The 13,956-nt window shown below is 53.1% G+C and overlaps 1 protein-coding gene across 4 annotated transcripts in view; it reads left to right on the top strand.

Annotated features, from left to right (window-relative positions):
• MTCL2 (microtubule crosslinking factor 2) overlaps window positions 1–13,956 on the top strand; it is a 351,820-nt gene that overhangs the window by 13,258 nt on the left and 324,606 nt on the right. For all 4 annotated transcript variants that reach the window (XR_014021738.1, XM_081292491.1, XM_081292493.1 and 1 more), the window contains exons 2-3: window positions 5,617–5,841; window positions 13,233–13,391. Coding sequence is in view for 3 of the 4 variants with exons in the window: in XM_081292491.1 (XP_081148617.1) it covers window positions 5,617–5,841; window positions 13,233–13,391 (384 nt within the window). In the remaining variant the exon portion in view is untranslated. The remainder of the gene's footprint in view (window positions 1–5,616; window positions 5,842–13,232; window positions 13,392–13,956) is intronic.

Here is a 13,956-nt window from a genome sequence, read left to right on the forward strand (position 1 = left end):
TCCATCTACAACTGAAAAAAAATATTTTAAAGAAAGTTACTGATGAGCATAAGCAATATTTTGACATTTCTGCAACAACCGTTACAGGCTATGAAAACTTATGTGGTCTCTTTTGGGTGGCAAAGTCACAGGTGCTGCTAACACAACCCTGATGCGTTCAGGGAGTTCAGAATAGAAGAAAATTTTGATTTTTAGTTAGAGATTATTGAAATCAAAGATAGGATTTTTCAACTTCATGGGCTCCCTGAATTGTGATACAGAGGAGGGATGCTGAAGGCAGAGGTCTGTGTCCTGCTTGGAGTTCTCTTCGCTGCTTCTCTGTGGCTCTTGATCTGTAGAAGAGGGATGAGCTCTGGCTCACCGGACCCGAGGTTTTCTGCAAGGACCCATGAGATGATCCAGATGGAATGTCTTTGTAAACTGTGGTCTCCTATTATTAGCAGCAGCGTGAGCTCATATTGGGCCCTCTGGCCCAGCCTGGACCAAGAGACTCTTCCTGGCCAGTCCCCTAGGACTCCTGGGAACCAGTTCTGCCTCTGAGAGGCTGCTTCCTATAGGCTGCCCTCATGGGTCACCAGGGCTGGGTGGAAAGACACTTTGTGGGCAGGGAGTGAATGGGGAGCAGGGGGTTCCCTGGGCAGACGGACTTAACCCCTCTCCTTGGGTGGCGTGGGGGTCTGAGATCAGCTCTGGATCTGCCCAGGCTTCCCCTGTCCCTTTGTAGCTGGCCTGAAGCTGGGGTCAGGAAGATTTACTAAGACTTACTTATTCACCTGCCCATCTGCTGCCCTGGGCGCTGCTGGGGGCCAGACATGAATCAGATCCAGCCCAGCCCTTCCTCCAGCTTCCGGGAAAGATAAAGACTTGAAAATAGACAAATACAACCCAGAGTTGTTGGCACAAAGGACCAGGGAGTTAAGAGTGTGGGTTCTGAATCAGATTAGGGGAGGAGGGAATGTTCTGGAAGGATGAGATAGTTAGGAGTGAGCCTGGTGAAGGCCGTTCTAGCATGGGTAGTAGCCCGAGTGACCTGGAAGAAGACACAGTTACCATGCATAGGCCCAGGGTCACCGGCCTTTGTGGATTCCAGCTCTGCTCCTCCCTTGCTTAAGCAGCTCTGGGAAATTTCTGAGCTTCAGTTTCGTTAACTGCAAAATGGAAACATTTTCAGCAGCCACCTCACAGGGTTGGTGAGAGGATTAAACTATCAGTCATGCCTGTGGCACCTGGGCTGGGCCTGGTGTTTTGAGCCTCCTGGGAGGCGATTGCCATGTTTTTACTCATGGTATATGTGGGTGCTGGGGGCAGGAATGAGACAGTAGGCAGGGGACCTGGAGTTGGCTCGGGGTCCAGATGCAGAAGCGAGGAGAAAAGTGGAGGAGACAGAAAACACCGCTTTTTTTCCGACTTCCTCCAATAAGCAGCTCTTGCCTGCTCCTCAGGGCCAAAGAGACCTCGAGAAAGGGAAGTGCTGACTGCCCTGGCTGCAGTGTGGGTGCCTGGTCTCTGTCCCCGTCCTCCTCTTCTGCTCTCTGGTGGCAGTCTGGGTTAGATGGTGAGGGTATCTTCAAGGCTAGCCCTCACGGGGACAAAGGCAGCTTGTACCAGAGCTGGACCAAGGGAGGCTGGCAGGCCGTTCCTGGGCTCTTTCCTTCAAGTCAGCCTTTGGACTCTGGGACTGAGAACTGGGCTCTCAAAGCTCTGAGATGGCACTGCCAGGTGATGTGACCTATTGTGTCTGCAGTGGAGGATGAGCTTTGTGGTCCCCCCATGTAGGGAGCAGGGAGACTCCAACAACCTGGTGTAGCCACAAGGCCTGCTGAGTCCTGGGGGGTCTGGCCCTTCCCACTCCTGTTGCAGAGGGCGTCTGGGAGGGGTGGGGCTCTGCAGGCCCCTGGGCTGTCTGGGGAGTGGCTGGGAAGTCTGAGCCCCCCACTGCCTTCCCCACAGGCACTCCTTGGTTGGACTTGTCACTGGAGAGCTTCCCTGGGGTGAAGCTGCAGGAGTGACGGCCCAGAAGATTCCCGGCCTCAGTGTGGAACCAGCCTCTTCAGTCTCTCCCAGAGGGTCCTACCCTCTGGGAGCCCCCACAGTGCCCAGCAGCCCCTTTCCCAGCCCCCACCTCAGGTCCTGGAAGCTCAGAGTCCCTGCCTGTGTCCTGTCGTCACCAGCCACTACCCACAGGCCAGCCTTTGTGAAGCCACCCTCTCACGCGGGGCTCCGCCAGGAGGGGCTGACCAGCATTCTGCCTGCAGCTGGGACAAGTCCCTGAGAGGCTTGGTCCCCTGGGGGAAGAGACGAAGCTGGCAGGAGTGCAATGGCCTGCACAGTCAGAAACAGTGCCGGGCGGGCGGGGAGGCAGCTGCTCATGGAGGAAGAATGTTGCCTTCACTTCTGCAGTGGAGAGCCCTTCGGCTTACTGAGACCTATCCTGGGTCAGGCTCTGGGCGGGGACTTGTGTGGAGAGGTGGGACTCTTGCCCTTTTAGGGAAAAAAGACTGGAAGGAACATGGAATTGCTAGTGTTTCTTCTTCAGCAGGCCTGGGTTGCCAGGGAGAATTCCTAACCGGTTCCCCGTGGTGCCAATGCTGAGTCAGGCACCACACTTTTGAGAGCCACTGTGGTTCAAGGCCAGGTGGAGGAAGTATGCATGGTTTGTGTTTTGTGTATTTTTGTGTTTCTATGATTGTTTTACTTTTAGAGCAAAAACAGTTACTTAAAAGTTAAATATGCGGGTCTCAAAAATGACTACAGTGTTCTGGGTATGGGCCTATGCGGAAAGATGTCACCTTCCACGATCTAAATGCTATATACCTGGTAATATAGCCCAGCGTCACGAGATGACAGGTTACTGCTCCTTGTCTCAATCCAAACTTGAGTGTCCACTCAGGCCCCCACATGCTCCCCATTACAAGATGGATAAGTGAGGTGCTAGGAGTGGCACATCGAGGATTTGAATTCTGGCCCAAGAGGCTGAGCTTAGTCTGGATTTAGCAGCGTCTGCTCGCACTTCCTGAGTGCAGGTCCCTTTGCTCTTCCTTACTCCGCCAATTGAATGGGCCCGGGACCCCTGACTTCCTCTTTTCTCTCACTGGTGTGATCTTTGACTGTCCCACTTCCTCCTTTCCCACTTCTGTCCCGTCCGCTTGGTGCAGTGGTGGGTGGTGAGTCTGAGTGCTTTGGCGCGGGGTGCCCTGGTGAGGGGAGGGCATCCACTTTAGCGGGTGCTGCTGAACACACGCCCAGAACAGAGGCCCTGGTGGCAAGTGGGGATTGAGCCCCTAGGGGACAGCAGAGTGAGCCAGCATCTGTGGGGATGCAGATGTTACCTGTCCCCACTGCCATCCTCTCTGGGGTTCAGAACCGCTGAGAAACAGTCCCCGGGTATCAGATGATGGGCGTGGAGACCTCTAAGAGCCGCTTGGAGGATCCCCACCAACTCTCCTGGAATTAAACCCCAGGCTGTTCTCCGCTCCCCATAGGGAGCCGCCCCATGGCACAGGCTGCCTTGGTCCCCTGTGCTTGCTCCTCCCCTGGGCTCCAGTGAGCTGAGGCCCCACATCCCAGGCCCTTCCTTCTGTGTTCTTTGGGGAAGGGGGGCTCTGAGGGCTGGGGCCCCCAGCTCTCCAAATTGGTCCTCTCTCTGGAGTGTCCCTTCTCATCCTGGGACCCCTCCACCCCGCTGCCCCCTGCTTCCATCAGCACCAGCCTCGGGGGCCTTCTCTGGTGAGTCGGATCCCTTATGACTCCATTTCTCTGTTTAATGTGCAGTGTTATTTAGGGAGTCATTCACACTAAAAGCAGATGTCATTATCCCCTGTGTGACTCGGTTTTCACCTGTGTCACGCACGGGACAGACTAGTCACACACCTCTGCTGCCGGGTCCCTGCGCACCGCCTCACTCAGCATTTCACATTGTTCACCTGTCCTGTTCTCCACACCTGGACCTGCACTGGTGTGTTCATGTGGTGTGTTGGTCAGGAGCCTGTGGGATGCTGAGCTGAGCTGCGCGCTGGGCGTGGGGATACTGCAGGTGGGGTATCACAGTCGCTGGGTCGCAAACTGTTCCACAGAGTACAGCGGATGTGCCAATGATTACAAAGGAGAAGTGAGGGACAGCTAGGAGCTGGTGACAGAGGTGGCAGGAGCTGCCCTGAGGAAGTGAGGTCACCTCTCAATCCCTTCCACTTAAAACTCAAACCCAGACTCTTCTCTCGGCCCCTGAGGGACCTATTAAGGCTGATCCGCGTCTGTTACCCCGTCTTAAATTACCCCGTAGCTGCCCTGCGTTTCTTGCTGTGTCTTGAAGGCACTGAGTTCTTTCCTGCCTCTGAGCCTTTGCATACACTGTTCCCTCTGCCTGGAATAGTCTCTCCCTGGCACTCTTGTGTGTCTTCCCTTCTTGCCTCAGCTTAATGTCCTTTTAAAGATGACCTCCCTGACCATGTATCACCTTCACCAACCACTCTATTATATTACCCACATTGCTATGTTTTTAATTTTGTTTTGCTTCCATGGCACTTAACAGTATATGAATTTTAAAATATTTTTGTTTACTGTGTGTTTTCCTAATGGGACTTGGGGCAGAAGATCCTGAAGGAACTGGTCACTACCATCCCTCCCTGCCCCTGTGCTCACTACAGGGCCTCACACAGAGTTGGCACTGTGTTGGTTGGTGTTTCCCAGTGTATTAGTTTTCTGTTGCTGCTATATCAAATCACCACAATTTAGTAACTGCGTTAGCTTTCTGTTGTTGTGACAAAATACCTGAGATAATCAACTTAAAAAGAGGAAAGGCTTATTTTGGTTCACAGTTTCAGATGTTTCAAAGGTTGCTTGGCTCCATCACTTTGGGCCTTGGTGAGGCCCATCATGGCAGGGAGTACATAGCAAAGAAGACTGCTCACCTTTGGCTGTAGCCAAGAAGTAGAAAGGGGGTGGGGAGAAAGCCCCAATGATCTAATAATATCCTTTCATTAGGTCCCATGTCCTAAAGGTTCCACCACCTTCCAGTAGAGCTGCAGGCTGGTGACAAGCCTTTAACACGTGGCCTTTGAGGTATATTTAAGATACGGACATCACAGTGGATTATCCTCCAAGAAGCCACTTTGATTGGAAGATTATCTTCTAATTCTGGAGGTCAGAAGTCTGAAAATCAAGGTGATAGAGGGCTGGGTCCCCAGGAGGCTCTAGGGGAGAATATTTTTACTTGCCTTTGGCAGCTTCTAGGGGCTGCTTGCATTCCTCGGCTCACGGCCCCCTCTTTCCTCTGAAAAGTGCACCCTGCAACCTCTCCTCCCAGGCTTGCATCACCTTTACCACCTGCCTCCCTCTGAAAAGGACTCTGTGATAAGAGTGGCCCCCAAAACAATCCAGGATAAGCTCCCTCTCTCCAGATTCTTAACTTGATCACATCTGCAAAGTCCTTTTTGCCATGTAAGGTAACACAGTCACAGATTCTGGGAGTTCAGCTGTGGCTGTCTTTGGGGTCTGTGATTCAGCTGGCCACTCCCAGGCCTCCATGTGGTGGTGGTTCAGCACTGGGAGTAGCCAATGGCCCAACACCCTGGCCATGGCCCTGGAGCCCAAGGTTCTGATCGCTCCTTCCTCTTGCAGGATGAGATTGAGGAGCTGCGGGCGGAGATGCTGGAGATGCGGGACGTCTACATGGAGGAAGATGTGTACCAGCTACAGGAGCTGCGGCAGCAGCTGGACCAGGCCAGCAAGACCTGCCGCATCCTGCAGTACAGGTTGCGCAAAGCTGAGCGCCGCAGCCTTCGTGCCGCCCAGACTGGCCAGGTGGACGGGGAGCTCATCCGAGGCCTGGAGCAGGATGTCAAGGTCAGCCCTGGGGCTTCCCCTGACCCTCACAGGTGCCCTTGATGGGGTTCGGGCCATGAGCCCTAGTGGGGTCTAGGTCAGCCCTGTGACTCACTCCTGTGTGTCCTTGGCTATGCAATACCCTCAGTCTGTTTTCCTATCTGCAAAGTGGTCACCCCTAGTGAACCAACAGGCCTTCTGCCAGGGGCACCCCAAAGTGATATAATAACATGAATTCTACAAATAGCTGTTTATTGAGCATCAGTTACAGACCTGGTTTGGGGCTCTGAATAGTCCCTCCTTGGTTCCATGGACCTGGAGTGCTAATCAGACCTGGAGTTGGGCAGCACTTGTTCAGATCTTGGATCCAGTATGTCTGGATTTTTTGATTTTGAACAAGTCACCTGCATTTCAGTTTCCTAACTGTAAAATGGGTGTAAGAATAGCTTCTCTCTCGGGTCCTGCATTGCCAGCATAAGCCACGCTTCACCACTAAGAGGCCCAACACCTTCTTCTAGGTTCAGGGCCCCCCAGGTTACCCAAATAAACAAACTCCTTAGTTCTTAGGTTCAAAAAAAAAAAAAAGAATAGCTTCTCTCTCACAGAGTCCTATGAGAATTAAATTAGGTAATGTAGACAAAATGACCATAAAAACCCAAAAAATGTTAGCTGTTATTATTTCCATTTTCTGAATGAGGCATCAAAGGCTCCATAGAAAGGAAGTTCCTGTCCAAGGTCACAGGCCTCCTCTGTGTGTAGGTGGCAGAGCTCAGGCCCATGTGCCTCCCAAGCCTCAATGTCTGGTTGCTGCTCTCCACCTGAGAAAGGAGGGGAGGCATGGGGGAGAGTGGGGAGGAGAGGAGCACACAGGTGGGGCCCCCTGGAGAGAAAGAAGCCCACCCTTGCCTGTGTAAGCCCTGATCTAGGGGTGGGGAACTCCTTGGGGGTCTTGCTCTCTGAACTCAGCCCAGTATGATCAGGGGGATGATGAAGGAGCTGGGGATGGAGTCAACTGGCACAGTCTGAGGAGTCCTAGGGAAAAGTGGGTATGTCCCAGGGAAGGTGAGGGAGCAGCACTCCATGGAGAGGGCTCCTGAAAGGGCCCAGGGAGCTGGTAGGTTGGGGATTAGCCACACACATACCCAGAGAGAACCTCCCCCTTACACCCTTAATGCTAGAAGGCACTGGCAAATTCGAGCCCCACGAGTGGAATATCAAAGAAAACAATACTGAAGGACAGCAAGAAGTGATTTCAGAGGTCTGCAGGGCCAGCGAGTGTCAACAGAGGCTGCCAGCTCAGTGGGACAGGAGGAAACTGATCTCACACCAGCGGCTTTTGGCACCTCTACCCTGGGGGGCAGCTCCTGGGCTTGGTGGCTACACAAATAGTCCCATTCCACACTGCCTGCCTCGGCGGCTGTGGAGGATCACCTGAGCCCAGAGGTCCTGGCCAGCCCGGGCAACACAGGGGGACACCGGCTTCCCACCCGCCCCCCCTTTCAAAAATAAAACGCGCCTAGTTCCGGAGCGGGGTGAAGAGTGGGTGGTGGGGAGCGAGCTGGGGAAGCTCAGCCGGGCTGCGAGGCCACGTTTGGACGCAGGGCGTCCAGGATTTCTGGAAGGAACCTAGAAGGAGAGGAAGGGGTGGAGGGCCGGCGGGGCTGCGGGGGCGGCACGGGCGCCTGGGGGGCGGGGCCGCGGGAGCGGGTGGGTGTGAGGGGGAGGCTCCCAGGAGGCGGGGCACAGCGGAGCCCCCTTCAGTTGGGATTTGAACTAGCCAATCAGCGTCGACCTTGCCCCCTCCCCTCCTCGATCCACCCTTGCAGCTGCAGGGCTGAGCTCATCCCTCGGCTGGCCTCGCCTGAGTTGGCCGCCTCTGGCCGCCATCCCCCCCACACACACGCCAGTGTGCAGGGGATGTCCCGGGGCAATTTTGGAAGTCCTCAGAATGTTGACTTCCCTGCCATCGCCTAAGAGGGCTTGATGGGCCCAAGTGGAGCCCTAGCAGGGTATCCCTGGGGACTCTCCTGACTTGCTCAGTCAGGTCCTTGGACCGGGCCCTGACTGATCCCACCACTTGAGATGCCTCAGCCTCCCCTTATCTTGTTTTTGTGGTGCTAGATATCGAACCCAGGGCCTTGGGACATGCTAGGCAAGAGCTCTACCAGAGAACTCTGTCCCAGCCTCCCCATGTGTTAATAAGGGCTTAGACTAGCTGAATCCTCAGGTTTGGGGTTCTAGTGCTTTTACTGGGCCGGTGGATTGTTGGGGAGGGCGTCATGAATGAAACCTCAGGCTTGGTGTCTCCTACCCCACCTCCAGCTTCTCTCACGCTGCTGGATCATGCAGTTGACAGGACCTACAGAACCTGAGTGGCCTCACTGCCCAGCAACAGGAGGGCAGAGCCTTCCTCTGGCACTTCCTTACATCTCTGAGCCTGTTTCCCCATGTGTAAAATAGAGAAGACTAGTTCCTCCCTGCAGAGACCTCTGTGAATATTAAATGAAATAGTTCAAGTGCAGAGTGCTGAGCACAAGGTCTGACACAGTGCAGTGTTCACCCAGCCCCTGAGCACGGGTGGCTTGTGGTTTTGTTATTGAGCAGGAGAACTGACCAGGTACTAATGGGACTGGTGGCTGGGGTGGGCGGCAGGTGGGGGTGATGGGCAGACCAGGGTGGATGAGGATCATCTGCAGGGCTTGTTCACAATGCTGATTCCCAGACCACTTTCTAAAGATCTTGGACCTGATGAAAGAGTGTCAGGTCCAAGGACTCCAGGATCCAAATTATCACTCAGACTGAGGTTCCTGTAGGAGGGCCCAGGACTCATCAGTAACATATCCCTTCCTTAGACACAGATATTTGTTCTGGCTTTGGGTTTATTCTTTGGGTGACCTGTGTAGACTGTAAAGTAGGGGTAGCACTCCCATCCTCCTGGAGTTCTGGGGAGGAGTCACCAACAGCCCAGAATGCTGCCTGGCCAGGGAGGGCTCCTTGGCAAGAGTTCCTGTCCCTCTTCCTGCAGATCAGTGTGACAGGGACATTCTGAAGCTGATGCTCCAGGGAGCTGGGGACAGGAGGCTGTCGATAGCGTTTGGCAGGAGCCAGGCCCTGGCACTGTAAACAGTGACCTCATGGCTGAGCGCGTTTGTTTGTGCTTTGGGGATTTGCCCTGGTTTCCGGCTGCTGCCTGTGCTATCTCAGCCTCCCTTCGCTGGGGGAAGCTGAGATCAGATGAGACAGGCACGTGGGGCCCTTCAAGCCCTGACTCCCTGACACAGTGAGTCCACTGTTGGGGCTTATTTTTAAAACTTTTTGTTTTGGGGCTGGGGATTTAGCTCAGTTGGTAGAGTGCTTGCCTTGCATGCACAAGGCCCTGGATTCAATCCCCAGCACCAAAAAACAAACCAAAAGTGGCTTAGGGTTTTGCGCCCCTCAGTCCAATCCCCGGTACCCCCCCAAAAAAAACCTTTTTTTTTTGGTACTGGGGATTAAACCCAGGGGCGCTTAACCACTGGGCTACATCCTTCAGCCATTTTTAAATATTTTATTTAGAGACAGGGTCTCTCTCTGAGTTGCATAGACGCTTGCTAAATTGCTGAGGCTGGCTTTGAACTGTGAGCCTCCTGCCTCAGCCTCCCCAGATGCTGGGATCACAGGCGGACACTGCCATCCCCTGCTAAAACTTTATTGTGGCTAGTAATGCAATATGTCTTCAAGCTTTCCCCCATATCAAGACCAGATTGAGAGCAAGACTTTAGAATTGACCCACCTGAGTTCAATTTCCTATATTGGTTTGGTAGATTCCTAACTCTGTGACCTTGGGCAAATGACCTTTCCTTTCCGAGACTCAGAAGGAGGTTAAAAGAACCTGCCAAGCTTTTGGGGGGAGGGCTCACATTGGCCTGGGGATGTAGCTCAGTGGTAAAGCACTTTGCTTGGCATGTGCAAAGCTCTAAGTTTCTTCTCTAGTACCACACCAAAAAAGAAAAAAAAGTGTCTGTGTATGACCACTGAGGGGAGGGACACACACACCCAGGCCATACGACCCTTGCATGTGAGCAGCAATGCTCTTTGTGCCCGTTGACGTCACACAGATGCTTTGGTCCCATTGGTAGATTATGGGCTTTTTGTCCCTGTTAGACTCCTGCAGCTACCTGGAGTGGGCTTTATTGACATAGCATCCTTGAGGGTGGGGACCTCCCAGGGCAGGTGCCGCTCCTAGTGTACATTCAGTCATTCATTCCTTGTCTCCCTCTCTTTCTGCTTGTTGGAGCCTGGGATTTGTTTGTTCCTCCATCAAGCATTTATTAGCCACTTGGCATGAGCCAGACCCTGTGCTGATCCTGGGACACAGATGTGTATGTCTAGGCAGGGTCTGGGACCTCCATCTGTGTGTCCCACCCCTCCTGCCCCAGTGCTGATGAACGTGGATGGAGCAGTGATCAGGACAGAGGCTTCCTGGAGGACCCGAGAGCCAGAACGGGGACTATAGCCAGAAGCCTTGGGGCTGAACATGTCCAGCCAAAACCCTAGAGTTTGGTCAAGGTGGATAAACAATGCAAAACAGTCATCTTGGTAAAGCATCCAAAATCTTTGTATTGGGGCTGGGGCTGTAGCTCAGTGGCAGAGCACTTGCCTAGCATATGTGAGGCACTGAGTTTGATCCTTAGCGCCACACAAAAATAAATACATTAAATAAAGGTATTTTGTTCATCTGTGGTTGTAACTACAAAAATTTTCCAAAAAAAAATCTTTGTATCATGTCACCTTGAACATGTAGTCATTCGACAGCTCTGTGTAGCTGTTTTTTTTTTTTTTTTTTTTTTAAAGAGAGAGTGAGAGAGGGGAGAGAGAGAGAGAGAGAGAGAATTTTTAATATTTATTTTTTTTTAGTTCTTGGCGGACACAACATCTTTGTTGGTATGTGGTGCTGAGGATCGAACCTGGGTCGCACGCACGCCAGGCGAGTGCGCTACCGCTTGAGCCACATCCCCAGCCCCAGCTGTTTTGTTTTTGTTAACATTCCTTTTTTTTTTTTTTTTTTTTTGTAGTATAAGGGATTGGCCCCAGGGTGGCTCTCTCTATTCTTTTTTTTTTTTTTTTTTGTAACCAGGATTGAACCCAGGGATACTTAACCACTGAGCCAAATCCCCAGCACCTTTTATTTTTTTATTTATTTTTTTTTTTTAAAGAGAGAGTGAGAGAGGAGAGAGAGAGAGAATTTTTTAATATTTATTTTTTAGTTCTCGGCGGACACAACAACTTTGTTGGTATGTGGTGGTGAGGATCGAACCCGGGCCGCACGCATGCAAGGCGAGCGCGCTACCGCTTGAGCCACATCCCCAGCCCCCCCAGCACCTTTTAGAGACTGGGTCTTGCTAAGTTGCTGAGGCTGGCCTCAAACTTTCGATCTTCCTGCCTCAGCCTCCTGAGCCTCTGGGTTACAGGTGTGTGCCACCTTTCCCAGCTCTCTCTACTTTTGAGCTACATCCCCAGCCCATTTTCTCAGATTTTATTTTAAGACAGAGTCTCACTAAGCTACCCAGGCTGGCCTCAAACTTGAATCCTCCTGTCTCAGCCTCCCAAGGAGCTGGGATTATGTAGCTCCATACCTGGCTACATAATTCTTAAAAACAATTTAAAGATGGGTCAACCAAGTTCATGAAACTGCTAAATAAACACATCTTTGAAATGCACTAAATTGTTGAAAAATGATAAAATATAAAAACTATTTGACCACCTCCTATGTGCCAGCTACCATTCAAGCCTTACGTCATTGATTTCTCATGAGGAGACTATTTCAAACCCCTTTTACTGCTGACCAAACTCAAGACTTTGGCTGTTAAGCAGCTGTCCTGGGTGACATGGCCAGAGAGTGTGGAGGCAGGCTCCGGTCTAGTTTTCCCCTCTGCAAAGTCCTGTTCTGATATTGAGGGGCCGATTGTTCATCCCATTTCAGGAACAAACAGTTTGGTGAGCCAGAGAGTCAGTAGGGAGGCTCAGGGCCAGTGTCTGTCTTTCCTTGGCGATCTTCAGGGGCAGAGGGGACAGTGGGCAGTGGAGGGACGGGGAGTGCCAGCTTCCTTTCTGGCTGTTGTTTTTCCTGGCCTGCCCTGCACATTGCCAAGGGGTCTGTGCTGAGCTGGGCTTGGGCCCAGGCAGAGGGTGAAGCCAGGGAGGGCCCCCTTCCCTTCCGGCAGGGAAGAGGCGTCATGGTCACTTCCGATACTGGCGGGCATGGGGTGCTGGGCTCTTGGCCCCGTGAGTAGGTCCTGCTGGCAAAGCCTTCATTTCCCCGGCGGAGCCCTGGCTGCACTGGCTCCTCTGTCTAACAATGCATGGAGGCCAGACAGACTCCCAGCTCAGCTCGGCCCACACCTGCTGCGTGGAACCGTGAGCAGGCCACTTCCACTCTGAGCTTTAGTTTCCTCATCTGTGACATGGCAACAGGACTGGGGTGGAGGAGAACGAGTCTGGCACCCAGTAGATGTTTGACTAATGGAGTGCCCAGCCCACCTGGGAATGGAGTCGAGATGTACTTTACCAGCTCAAAAAACTCTCATTCCCCCCAGGCCTCCTTCCCTGGCCTCCTGCACTCAGCCAGTGGAGGGGACAGGACCGAGAACATCTTTTAGGAAACAGGGTGCTATTGCTTGCAGAGTCCTGGAGCCAGGGTGGGAGACTGCAGCTCTTTCAGCTCCTTGTGTAGGGATGACTTGGACGTCTGCCTAACCTTTGTCATTTCGGGCTTGTTCTATATCCTAGACAGTTGGATACAGGCCTCGGGGTCACGGTGACCTCCAGTAAGTCATGCGTCTCTCTGGACATTAGCTCCTCAGAACAGCAGCCACGACTCACCCAGCTCTCACTGTGGCAGCCCTGGGCTGAGGCTTCGTGTGCAGTGGCTGACATGCTCCTCCTGTCAGGCTCATGAGGTTGGTCCTATTATGGCTGTACCCAATTTATAGTGCAGGAGACTGAGTCTCAGTGATGGGAAATGCCTTGCCCAGGACCACACATCACCCACCTTGCTCTGGGCTTCCACTCTGGCTTACTCCCTGCTGAAGGTAAGCTTGGGCTCCACCATAGGCCCTTGAGAGGACGGGCCAGGGGTGGCTTGGTGAGGTTCTGAGAAGCATAAAAAGCCCCCACATAAGTGGAAAGGCATTCCTAAGAACACATGGGATTGTTGCAGCTTTGGGGACAGCACATTGGGAGCAGGGGGCATCTGGTTTTGAGGTTTCAGTCTGTTGCCTCCTGGATGCAGAACACCTGGTGAATTTTTTGACCTCTTGGTGCCTCAGTTTCCTCATCTGCTAAGTGGGACTGATGAGACGGGGACATGCCTGCAGCTGTCAGTGGTGTGGGGCCGGAGCCAGCTCACACCCTTCTCCTCACCCCCGGACCAGGTCTCTAAGGACATCTCCATGCGGCTGCACAAGGAGCTCGAGGTGGTGGAGAAGAAGCGAGCACGGCTGGAGGAGGAGAACGAGGAGCTCCGGCAGCGGCTCATCGAGACCGAGCTGGCCAAGCAGGTGCTGCAGACGGAGCTGGAGCGACCCAGAGAGGTGAGGTTGTGCTGCCTCAGGGCTGTGCTGACTGGGCCAGCGGGCACATGCAGCCCACCTAGCTGGTGTCTCTCTGATTGTGGGAAACGGGCATGGTTCGGCCTCCCTAGCTGGGTTGCTTGTTCATTCATCCCTCTTGAATGCATTTTCTTAGCACCTACTGTGTGCACTGTGCATTAGACCCCAATGATACAACAGTGAACAAGATACATACCCTGTCCTGTCCTCAAGGAGTTCCCAGGACAACATGAGAGATGGTCACCCCACTGCCTCCGGTAGGGTTCATGGGAAGCACATGCTACCATGCCCAGCGTGGGACCTGGGCTTTGTGCCTCAGTGTCCTCATCTGTGAAATGGGGCAGTGGTGCCCTCATCATTGTGAGCCAACTGGGTTAGCTGGTGTGGAGATCTTTTAGGGACTGCCGGCTGCTGCCATTGGGTGTGGGGTGGGTGCTGGGCCTGGGACTTGGGCCGCTATCTTTGGGTACTAGATGCTTCCTGAATGTGATCCTAGGCACCATCCTCTCCAACTTTGCCCATGGCAGGCCCTCCTCCTGGTAGACCC

This window comes from Spermophilus citellus (assembly GCF_964194105.1).
Source record: "Spermophilus citellus genome assembly, chromosome: 4".
Classification (NCBI taxonomy): Eukaryota; Metazoa; Chordata; class Mammalia; order Rodentia; family Sciuridae; genus Spermophilus; species Spermophilus citellus.